This window comes from Anolis carolinensis, unplaced genomic scaffold (genome assembly GCF_035594765.1).
Source record: "Anolis carolinensis isolate JA03-04 unplaced genomic scaffold, rAnoCar3.1.pri scaffold_15, whole genome shotgun sequence".
NCBI classification, from domain to species: domain Eukaryota; kingdom Metazoa; phylum Chordata; class Lepidosauria; order Squamata; family Dactyloidae; genus Anolis; species Anolis carolinensis.
This window is the reverse complement of record NW_026943826.1, coordinates 9677663-9690675: the sequence shown is the minus strand read 5'-3', so window position 1 is coordinate 9690675 and position 13013 is coordinate 9677663. Positions and strand designations below refer to the sequence as shown.

Genomic DNA, 13013 nt, shown 5'->3' with positions numbered 1-13013 from the left:
TTTTAAACATGTTGAAGTTTTATTGCTCGGTTTGTTAATGTTTTATTTGACTTGTGTTGTCGTGTCTGGGCATGGCCCCATGTAAGCCGCCCCGAGTCCCTTCGGGGAGATGGGGCGGGATATAAGAATAACATTATTATTATTATTATTATTATTATTATTATTATTATTATTATTATTATTATATTATCCCACCCCATCTCCCCGAAGGGACTCGGGGCGGCTCACAACAGGGACAAGCCCGAAACAACAACACAACGTATTTGACAAAAACTTAAAACATTCCAACAATACACAAAATAAAATAATGGACAATACATTAAAATCCACTCATAATTATTGAGAGTCACATCAGCCTTATGGTTGCCTTCAACCAAGTTAACAACAAAACCACTGGACCAAATGCCACCAAATTTGGCCACAATACACTAATACATCACTCAAATATATATATATATATATATATCCCTCCTCGCACACACAAGAACACATAGACCTCCAATTAGAAAGCGGATAAGGAGGAGGATGAGGAAGAGCCGTTCTTCCCCTGGCTGCCAGTCAGAAGGGAAGGCCCCGCCCCCTTTAGGCCCTGCCCCCTTTGTGTCAATGGTGCCCGGGGAACAGGCAGGGTCTACTTAGGCCTCTTCCACACTGATTATGTGATTTGAACTGGGTTATCAAACGCCTTCCACACAGCTATATAACCCAGAATGCCAAGGCAGATAATCCACAGTATCATTCCACCATGGCTTCTGTGTCAATATAACAATATAATAATATATAGTACTCATATTAAGCTATACTAATAATATAATATATTGTATATGTATATAATATTGATAATAAAATTATAATGTAATACAATATAATAATAATCTATTATCATTGTATATTTAAATTACGTGTCATATTACTAATAATATTGCAACATAGTGGTATAGTACAATATAGTAATATTTTATGCTTATATTGTGCTATGCTAATAATATAATATATTGTATGTACATATAATACTGATAATAATATTATAACGTAATACAATAATACACTATTATAATTGTATATTTATATTACATGTAATATTACTAATGCCAAGGCAGATAATCCACAGTATCATTCCACCATGGCTTCTGTGTCAATATAACAATATAATAATATATAGTACTCATATTAAGCTATACTAATAATATAATATATTGTATACATATATATATATAATATTGATAATAATATTATAACATGATACATTATAATAATAATACACTATTATAATTGTATATTTATATTACGTGTAATATTACTAATAATATTGCAATATAGTGGTATAGTACAATATAGTAATATTTTATGCTTATATTGTGCTATGCTAATAATATAATGTATTGTATATACAGTAGAGTCTCACTTATCCAACACTCACTTATACAATGTTCTGGATTATCCAACGCATTTTTGTAGTCAATGTTTGCAAGATATTGTGATATTTTGGTGCTAAATTTGCAAATACAGTAATTACTACATAGCATTATTGCATAATGAACTACTTTTTCTGTCAAATTTGTTGTATAACATGATGTTTTAGTGCTTAATTTGTAAAATCATAACCTAATTTGATGTTTAATAGGCTTTTTCTTAATCTCTCCTTATTATCCAACATATTCGCTTATCCAACATTCTGCCGGCCTGTTTATGTTGGATAAGTGAGACTCTACTGTACATATAATACTGATAATAATATTAAAACGTAATACAATAATAATACACTATTATAATTGTATATTTATATTACATGTAATATTACTAATGCCAAGGCAGATAATCCACAGTATCTGCTTTGAACTGGATTCTCTTGAGTCCACACTGCCAGTTCTAAGCAAATAATGTAAGATTATAAATATAATATATAATAATTACTGTGGTATAATAATACAGACCAATATAATCTCTCAAATCAGGACAATAAATAAAGAACCACACTCTGAAAACAGGGGAATTCCAGACAGGAAACAATCCGGGCCAGCTAACACCTCCCAACAAAGGATCGGCCAGGCTTTCAAGCTACAAGGCCATTAAATGCTAATCAAGGTGGCCCACTGACTATGGGTCCCCATAAAATACAAATACTACTAGTTGCCTACCAGCATTAACATGTAAGAGCACACCAAAAAACCCACAATATTTTAAAAGCACTTACTGGAGCCATCTCATCCGTCCATTCGCCATGACCAGCTTGCAACTGCTTGATGGTTTCCATATCGTCGATCACTCGGACAACGTCGTCGACCCAAAATGCGTTCAGCTATGAGGAAAAGAAAACCAGAAGTTTTGTGGGTTTATTAAAAAATAGAGGATTGGCAAAGAAACAAATGCCTCCAGAAATCCCTTGTTTGATAGCAACGAAAAAAATAACTTTCCGTAACACTGGTCCTAGTGTAATAATAAAGCAGTCATTACAATGAAATCTCATTCTGATCCATGAATAGTTATATTATTATATTATATTATATTACTGTATATACTGGAGTATAAGCCTAGTTTTTCAGCCCTTTTTTAAGACTGAAAAAAACCCCCTCGGCTTATACTCGGGTGAGGGTCCTGGTTGGCTTATATTTGGGTCAGCTTATACTCGAGAATATATGGTACATTTATTATTTTTCTCTATTATTATTGGTATTATTACATTTATTATTTTTCTCTATTATTCTTGGTATTATTACATTTATTATTTTTCTCTATTATTCTTAGTATTACATTTATTATTTTTCTCTATTATTCTTGGTATTATTACACTTATTATTTTCCTCTATTATTCTTGGTATTATTTCATTTATTATTTTTCTCTATTATTCTTGGTATTATTACACTTATTATTTTCCTCTATTATTCTTGGTATTATTACATTTATTATTTTTCTCTATTATTCTTGGTATTATTACACTTATTATTTTCCTCTATTATTCTTGGTATTATTACATTTATTATTTTTCTCTATTATTCTTGGTATTATTACATTTATTATTTTTCTCTATTATTCTTGGTATTATTACATTTATTATTTTCCTCTATTATTCTTGGTATTATTACATTTATTATTTTTCTCTATTATTCTTGGTATTATTACACTTATTATTTTCCTCTATTATTCTTGGTATTATTTCATTTATTATTTTTCTCTATTATTATTGCTACTATTACATTTATTTTACTCTATTTTTATTATTATTAATACATTTATTATTTCACTCTGATCTTATTATTATTATTGCATTTATTATTTCACTATTTATTATTACTTGTATTATTTTCCTGCATTTATTATTATTATTACATGTATTATTTTACTCTATTATTACTAAAAGGATACATAAGCACATTTACATTGAAGAAGATGAGAATAATGATTTGAACAGAGTTGGACAGTCTTATCTTATTGTTAGTATTACATTTATTTTACTCTATTTTTATTATTAATAATACATTTATTATTTCACTCTGATATTATTGTTAGTATTACATTTATTATTTTACTTTATTATTATTAAAAGGATACATAAGGGCATTTACATTGGAGAAGATGAGAATAATGATTTAATCAGAGTTGGACAGTCTTATCTTAAATTAGAATTTTATGTAAATATTCGAAAACATTTAACCTACCCATGCCTCAGTTAATGTAATTTTATTATTATCTATTTTTATTTCTGAAATTTACCATCCTTGGCTTATACTGGAGTCAATGTTTTCCCAGTTTTTTTGTGGCAAAATTAGGTGCCTCAGCTTATATTCAGGTCAGCTTATACTGGAGTATATACGGTATATTATATTATATACTAGCTGTGCCCGGCCGTGAGTTGCTGTGGCTTATGGGAATGCTTTGTTGGCCAGGTGGAATAGCAGTGAATAGCCTTGCAGCTTCAAAAGCCTGAATCCTGGCTGTATCCCGGCACCATTGTGGCCGAGGTGGTTGCTAGGAGACAAAGTGGGCGGGGCCTAAAGGGGGCAGGGCCTACCCTTCTGACCAGCAACCAGGGTTGAAAACGGCTCTTCCTCGTTCTCTAATTTGGACTTTATTTTCCAGGATTTTTGTTTGAAAGACATAGATTGGATGACTATGTCTTTGGTGGCCAAATTTGGTGTGATTTGGTTCGGTGGTTTTGTTGTTTACTGAGTCCTACAAACGTAGATTACATTTTTATATATATACTAGCTGTGCCCGGCCACGTGTTGCTGTGGCGTTGTCTGGTGGTGTTGGTGAGAAATTGTTGAGGTAGTGGTGGTATTGAATGTCTGTTGTATGGTAGTCTTTATGTTTAGTATGCACACTGAAGTGGATTATATGGCAGTGTGGAGTCAAGATAATCCAGTTCAAAGCAGGTAACATAAGATGGGTTATATAGCTGTGTGGAAGGGCCTTGAGTCTACACTGCCATATAATCCAGTTAAAATCTGATAATCTGTGGAAGAGGCCTAAGTGAGGCCTAACTGTGCCTGTCCCCTGGGCTGAGGAGGTTGCTAGGAGACCAAGTGGGCAGAGCTTAGCCTTCTAACTGGCAGCAATGGGATAAAAACAATTATTCCTCTCCCTGTAATTAGGACTTTATGTTTCTTTTCTTTTTGTTGTATCAACCTAGAGCCGTGAATGATGGGTTGTGTTGTCAAATTTCGAGGTTGGGGGGCCTGTAGTTTTGTTGTTTTGTCCACTGCCCTGATGCCATCACTCTTTTATATATATAGATAGATTTTTTTTTTCAATGATATAATCCTGGAGCATATACCGTAGTCTGCTAAATATCCATACCCTTTTTTAATTTCCCATTTTTTGCAATCAATACAAAGGATTCCCACAAATCTGAGACCCATCGCTAGGAAATTATAATGGCATTCACCTTGGTCAGAGCTCCGGGATGAAACGTCCACCGCGTATCACTATTGAACTGGACCCGCACGTCTCCTCGGTCTGTGATCCGGTGCACGGTCCCGGTTTGGCCGATGAACTTTGAGGAGTCAAAAACAGGAGACAGGATGAAACTCAAAACCCAAAGCAAGTGCCCTTTAAAATATCAGAGTCATTGATGAGTCCCATGGACTCATCGTCATGTTTAAAAAGTAACTTGTCATCCCTTGCTCTATGGCTTCAAGACTATATATTTTATGCTTTCGAGACACACATCATTTCGCGACACAGTTGTTCAATTTTACTAGCAAACTAGAGTTTAAAGTGACGTATGGAAATGTGTGAATTCGAATAATGGAATAACAGAAACCTTGACCTTTAGCTTATATTATTATTATTATACAGCAATATCTAAATTTTATATATATTATCATATATATTATATTACTATTGTAATTATTATAAATATATGTGTGTGTATTATATATATATATGTATGATGATGCAATGATACTGTGAATATATATATATATTAGAATATATATATTATATAATATATTATATTATAATTATTATATATAAGTATTATGTGTGTATGTAATATATATATATGTATGAGGATGCAACAATACTGTGAATATATATATATTATATATTATATTATAATTATAATTATTATATATAAGTATTATATATATTATATATGTGTGTGCATGTATTTTATATATGTGTATTGTGGATATATATATTATAATACATATATTATTATTATTATATATATAAGTATATATACATTATATATGTGTGTATGTATGTTATATATATATATATATATATATATATATATATATATATGTATGAGGATGCAACAATATTGTGAATATATAATAATATATATTATTATTATATATAAGTATCATATATATTATATATATGTCTCTATGTATTATATATATATATATATATGAATGAGGATGCAACGATATTGTGAATATATAATAATATATAATATATATTATTATATATTATATATATATTATATATTATATATTATATATTATATTATATATAATATATAATATATAATATATAATAATATATTATATATACCATATATATATATGTCTCTATGTATTTTTTATATATATATATATATGAGAATGCAACAATATTGTGAATATATAATACTATATAATATATTATTATTATATATAAGTATCATATATATTATATATATGTCTCTATGTAATATATATATATATATATATATATATATATATATATATATATGAATGAGGATGCAATGATACTGTGAATCATCGCCTCCTCCTGAGAAAAATGTATACTATCACAAAGTATTGCCACTTCACCCGCTTCATAGGAAATCTGCTACAAAACAAGAGCTTTGTTGTTGAGTTAATTATTATTATTGTTGTGACCCACAACTCATGGCAGGTAACAGCAATGTCAAAACATATCAACATAATATACATACAATAATATACGATATATTAACAAGGTGGTAATGGGATCACGAAAAGAAATTTGTTGACCAAAATAAACTTTTCTGGTTCCTACGTAAGAGACTCGACTCGGATTTATTCACCATCCTTCCCAAAAGAAAATATGCAGCCCGTGTGATTCAACCTCCAAGCGTCTCCATAAACCCGACCAAAACGTGGACGTGTCTCCTACCTCGGCCATTTTGGGATTCCAGCCCCCGTGGCCTTCCTGCATCTCCCGCAAAATGTCGATGTCGAGGAGGCATTTCACTTTGTCTCCGTGCTGAAACGGGTGCCTCTCCGTGCTCTCCTTTTTCTGCAACTCGGCCGGTTTGCCTACAAAGCAGGACAGAGAGAGTTTGCTTTTGGGAAATACACATGCACAGATAATAACTATTATCATTGTATATTATTTATTACATGTAATATTATTAATGATATTGCAGTAAAGTTGTATGGTACAATATCTATATCTATATATATAAAAGAGTGATGGCATCACGGCAATTCACAAAACAACAAAAGTACAGGCCCCCCAACCTCAAAATTTGACAACACAACCCATCATCCACGCCTCAAGGTTGATACAACAAAAAGAAAAGAAAAATAAAGTCCTAATTAGAGGGAGAGCAATAATTTTTTTTATCCAATTGCTGCCAGTTTAGAGGGCTAATCTCTGCCCACTTGGTTGCCTAGCAACCAAGGGACAGCCAGGTTTCAGTTAGGGGACAGGCAGATTTAGGCCTCACTTAGGCTTCTTCCACAGATTATCTAATTTGCACTGGATTATATGGCAGTGTAGACTCAAGGCCCTTCCACACAGCTATATAACCCATTTATAATCTTATATTATCTGCTTTGCACTGGATTATCTTGACTCCACACTACCATATAATCCACTTCAGTGTGCATTTTCTACAGCTGTGAAGAAGGGGCCTCAGATAATCCAGTTCTGAGCAGATAATATAAGATTAGAAATATACAGTAGAGTCTCACTTATCCAACATAAACAGGCCGGCAGGATAAGTGAATATGTTGGATAATAAGAAGGGATTTAGGAAAAGCCAATTAAACATCAAATTAGGTAATCGTTATACAAATTAAGCACCAAAACATCATATTATACAACAAATTTGACAGAAAAAGTAGTTCCATGCGCAGTAATGCTATGTAGTATTTACAGTAGAGTCTCACTTATCCAACACTCGCTTATCCAATGTTCTGGATTATCCACCGCATTTTTGTAGTCAATGCTTTCAATACATTGTGATATTTTGGTGCTAAATTCATAAATACAGTAATTACTATATAGCATTACTGTGTATTGAACTACTTTTTCTGACAAATTTGTTGTCTAACATGATGTTTTGGTGCTTAATTTGTAAAATCATAACTTAATTTGATGTTTAATAGGGTTATCCTTAATTCCTCATTATCCAACATATTCGCTTATCCAACGTTCTGCCGGCCCGTTTATGTTGGATAAGTGAGACTCTACTGTAAAACACTGACTACAAAAACATTGATTATGAAAAGGCAGACTGCGTTGGATAATCCAGAACATTGTATAAGCGAATGTTGGATAAGTGAGATTCTTCTTTAATATGAAATAATTACTGGGATAGAATAATGCAGAACAATATAATCTCTAAAACCAGGACTGTAAATAAACAGGGGAATTCCACACAGGAAACAATCAGGGCCAGCTAACACCTCCCAACAAAGTATTCCCATCATTAAAGTCTGGCAAATCCTCTGTTTTCTCAGGGCCACAGACAGTAGAAGCACATAAAATATCGCAAACAACACCACTCTGAAAACAAGGGAATTCCAGACAGGAAACAATCAGGGCCAGCTAACACCTCCCAACAAAGTATTCCCATCATCAAATTCTGGAAAATCCTCTGTTTTCTCAGGGCCACAGACAGTAGAAGCACATAAAATATCGCAAACAACGCCACTCTGAAAACAAGGGAATTCCAGACAGGAAACAATCAGGGCCAGCTAACATCTCCCAACAAAAAATTCACTCAGGGAGGAAACAGCCAGGCTTTAAAGCTGCAAGGCCATTACATCCTAATCATTTTTCCTAATTGCAGCATTCATACTTGCCTCCAACAAAAAAAAAACAATCAGAAATATTGTATATTCACAACCTTTAGGAAATAATATCCCCTGATGGTGCAGCGTGTTAAAGCGCTGAGCTGCTGAACTTCTGGACTGAAAGGCCACAGGTTTGAATTGGGGGAGTGGAGAGAGCCCCCACTGTGAGCTCCAGCTTCTGACAACCCAGAAGTTCGAAAACATGCAAATGTGAGTGCATCAATAGGTACTGCTCTGGCGGGAAGGTAACGCCGCTCCATGTAGTCATCCCACATGACCTTGGTGGAGTCTACGGACAACGCCGGCTCTTCAGCTTAGAAATGGAGATGAGCACCAACCCCCAGAGTAAGACACGATTGGACTTAATGTCTGGGGAAAACCTTTACCCTTGACCTTAACTACCACCAATTCCTCAATACTTTATTTCCCAGACCACCAGACTTCGCCACAGCAACGCGTGGCCAGGCACAGCTAGTAGTAATATATAATGCTTATATTGTGCTATGCTAATAATATAATATATTGTATGTACATATGACTTGTGAGTCCCCTTCGGGGTGAGAAGGGCGGGATATAAATGTTGCTAATAGATAATAATAATAATAATAATAATAATAATAATAATAATAATAATAATAATAATAATATAGTAATATATAATGCTTATATTGTGCTATGCTAATAATATAATATATTGTATGTACATATGACTTGTGAGTCCCCTTTGGGGTGAGAAGGGCGGGCTATAAATGTCGCTAATAAATAATAATAATAATAATAATAATAATAATAATAATAATATAGTAATATATAATGCTTATATTGTGCTATGCTAATAATATAATATATTGTATGTACATATGACTTGTGAGTCCCCTTCGGGGTGAGAAGGGCGGGCTATAAATGTCGCTAATAAATAATAATAATAATAATAATAATAATAATAATAATAATAATATAGTAATATATAATGCTTATATTGTGCTATGCTAATAATATAATATATTGTATGTACATATGACTTGTGAGTCCCCTTCGGGGTGAGAAGGGCGGGATATAAATGTCGTTAATAAATAATAATAATAATAATATAGTAATATATAATGCTTATATTGTGCTATCCTAATAATATAATATATTGTATGTACATATAACTTGTAAGCCACCCTGAGTCCCCTTTGGGGTGAGAAGAGCGGGATATAAATGTCGCTAATAAATAATAATAATAATAATAATAATAATGATATATAATGCTTATATTGTGCTATACTAATAATATAATATATTGTATGTACATATAACTCGTAAGCCGTCCTGAGTCCCCTTTGGGGTGAGAAGGATGGGATATAAATGTCGCTATTAAATAATAATAATAATAATAATAATAATAATAATAATAATAATAATAATATAGTAATATATAATGCTTACATTGTGCTATGCTAATAATATAATATATTGTATGTACATATAACTTGTAAGCTGCCTTGAGTCCCCTTCGGGGTGAGAAGGGCGGGATATAAATGTCGCTAATAAATAAATAAATAAGACACCATCAAAGCCCTCCCAACAGATGACCATCCAGTCTCTACTCAAAAGCCTCCAGAGGCTGAAAAAGCTCCCCTCATATGTGTGTATGTGTGTGTATATTTGTATGTATGTATGTGTGTGTGTGTATGTATGTATGTATGTGTGTGTGTGTGTGTGTGTGTGTGTGTGTGTGTGTGTATATATATATATATATATATATATATATATATATATATATATATATAATATACTTGAATATAGGCCTAGTTTTTCAGTCCTTTTTTAGGGCTGAAAAAGCTCCCCTTCATATGTGTGTATGTGTGTGTATATTTGTATGTATGTATATGTGTGTGTGTGTATGTATATGTATGTGTGTGTGTGTGTGTGTATATATATATATATATATATATATATATATAGTATATACTTGAATATAGGCCTAGTCCTTTTTTAGGCCTGAAAAAGCTCCCCTCGGCTTATACTCGAGTGAGGGTCCTGGCCAGCTTCTATTCAGGTCGGCTTATACTTTGAGTATATAGGTATTCAGAGTTGAACAGTCTTATTATCTTAAATTACAGTTTTATATAAATATTCAAAAACATTTAACCTACTGATGCCTCAAATCATGCAATTTTATTAATATCTATTTTTATTTTTGAAATTGACCCGTAGCTGCTGCATTTCCCACCCTCGTCTTATACTCGAGTCAATACGTTTTCCCAGTTCTGGTGGTAAAATTAGGTGCCTCGGCTTATATATGGGTCAGAGTATATACGGTATATCAACTCTACAATACAACTTCACAGAATAAAGAGCATGTTATTATCACGTTTTTATCTAGGTATTAATGCTTTTATTTTGGGATCATCTATACCAGGGGTCCCCAAACTAAGGCCCGGGGGCCGGATGCGGCCCTCCGAGGTCATTGACCTGGCCCCCGCCCTCAGTTTTATAATTTAATATATTGTATATACATATAATATTGATAATAATATTATAATGTAATACAATATAACACTAATAATAATACCATATAATAATATTAATTATATATTCTATATTACATATAATATTACAGTATAGTGGTATAGTTCAATATAGTAATATATAATGCTAATATTGTGCTATGCTAATAATATAATATATTGTATGTACATATAATTTGTAAGCCACTCTGAGTCCCCTTTGGGGTGAGAAGGGTGTGATACAAATGTAGTAAATAAATGCAGTAAATAATAAATAAATAAATAAATTTTAGACTTAGGCTAACCCAAAGTCTGAAATGACTTGAAGGCACACAACAACAACAACAACAACAACAACAACAACCCTAATTAACTTGACTATCTCATTGGCCAGAAGCAGGAGCACACTTCCCATTGAAATCCTAATAAATGTATGTTGGTTAAAATTGTTTTTATTGTGCTATTATAATATTGTGCTATGCTAATAATATAATATATTGTATGTACATATAATTTGTAAGCCACTCTGAGTCCCCTTTGGGGTGAGAAGGGTGTGATACAAATGTAGTAAATAAATGCAGTAAATAATAAATAAATAAATAAATTTTAGACTTAGGCTAACCCAAAGTCTGAAATGACTTGAAGGCACACAACAACAACAACAACAACAACAACAACAATCCTAATTAACTTGACTATCTCATTGGCCAGAAGCAGGAGCACACTTCCCATTGAAATCCTGATAAATGTATGTTGGTTAAAATTGTTTTTATTTTTAAATATTGTATTGTTCTTTCATTGTTCTTGTTGTTGTTGTTGTTGTTGTTTTTGCACTACAAATAAGACATATGCAGTGTGCATCGGAATTTGTTTGGATTTTTTTTCAAATGAGAATCCGGCCCCTCAGCAGACTGAAGGATTGTGGACCGGCCCTCGGCTTAAAAAGTTTGAGGACCCCTGATCTATACGCAACCCCTGAGTTAAAACAGCCCATCACGTACCTAATTTTGGGAGATGCTCCTTGTAGTAAAACCCTCCGGACGCTTCTGCGATGCACTTGAGGTCCACCTTCCCCTTGTGCCCCACTCGGTAGACGTTGGTGGTGCCGTCGGCCCACGTCACGCTGGCCACGCTCCGCCCGGTCTCCACGTCCCAGCCACGGATGTCCACCACGCGCCCCGTTTTGCCTTCGCCGCCTGTTTGGGAGGCAAAGAAGAAGAAGACAAGAGTCCCAAATAAATGGAAAAGTGGCTCACAGAACGCTATGGTGACAAATGGAGGAAAAAGCCATGTCTGGAGAGAGGCACATGGAGCTCAGACGGTCAAAAGTGGAGCCTGTCTGACACCGTGACTGCATGTAATCCAAGCTCCTTAACACGGCAGGAGAACATTAACTTCAGGTTCCGCAGAGAACCCTTATCTATTTCATTTGTAAATCAAGTCTTGAAGCTGTTCCTGACTTAGGAAGGCAAATCAAGGAAAAGACTGAGCATCCTTTATTGGGAATTTCCAAATCCAAAATGGACTATCTGGGTAGCTGAGCTAGATACCTTTGTTTCCTGATGGTTCGATGTACTCAAGCTTTGTTTCAGACACAACATTATGAAAAATAATCTGATAAAGTAACATCCCCAAACTAAGGCCCGGGGGCCGGATGAAGTCCTCCAAGTTCATTTACCTGGCCCCCGCCCTCAGTTTTATAATATAATATTTTTATATCATTTTTATTTATTTTAATAAATTTTTATTGTGCTCTTATATCTTGCGTGAAATAAAATGTCATGAACAATACAAAACAAAACTGAACATAAATAATGAACATATAATCCCCCTCCCACCGTGACAGACAAAAAAAAAACAAAAAACCAAAACCAAAGACACACATATACGTTGAAATTGACTTCCATCTATTATCTGGTGTTATTTTTTTTTCCCCTTGATGCATTCAATACTGTTCTATTTCCTCTTAAATTCAGTCCTTCATTTTAATAATATAATATATTGTATATACATATAATA

At 33.2% G+C, this 13013-nt stretch overlaps 1 protein-coding gene across 2 annotated transcripts in view; it reads right to left on the bottom strand.

The window, feature by feature from the left end:
* Positions 1–13013, bottom strand: part of mib2 (MIB E3 ubiquitin protein ligase 2) — a 94903-nt gene that overhangs the window by 17356 nt on the left and 64534 nt on the right. For both annotated transcript variants that reach the window (XM_062965781.1, XM_062965782.1), the window contains 4 exons: positions 11996–12190; positions 6590–6732; positions 4887–4994; positions 2195–2299 (listed from right to left, as the gene is read on the bottom strand). In XM_062965781.1, the coding sequence (XP_062821851.1) occupies positions 2195–2299; positions 4887–4994; positions 6590–6732; positions 11996–12190 (551 nt within the window). The remainder of the gene's footprint in view (positions 1–2194; positions 2300–4886; positions 4995–6589; positions 6733–11995; positions 12191–13013) is intronic.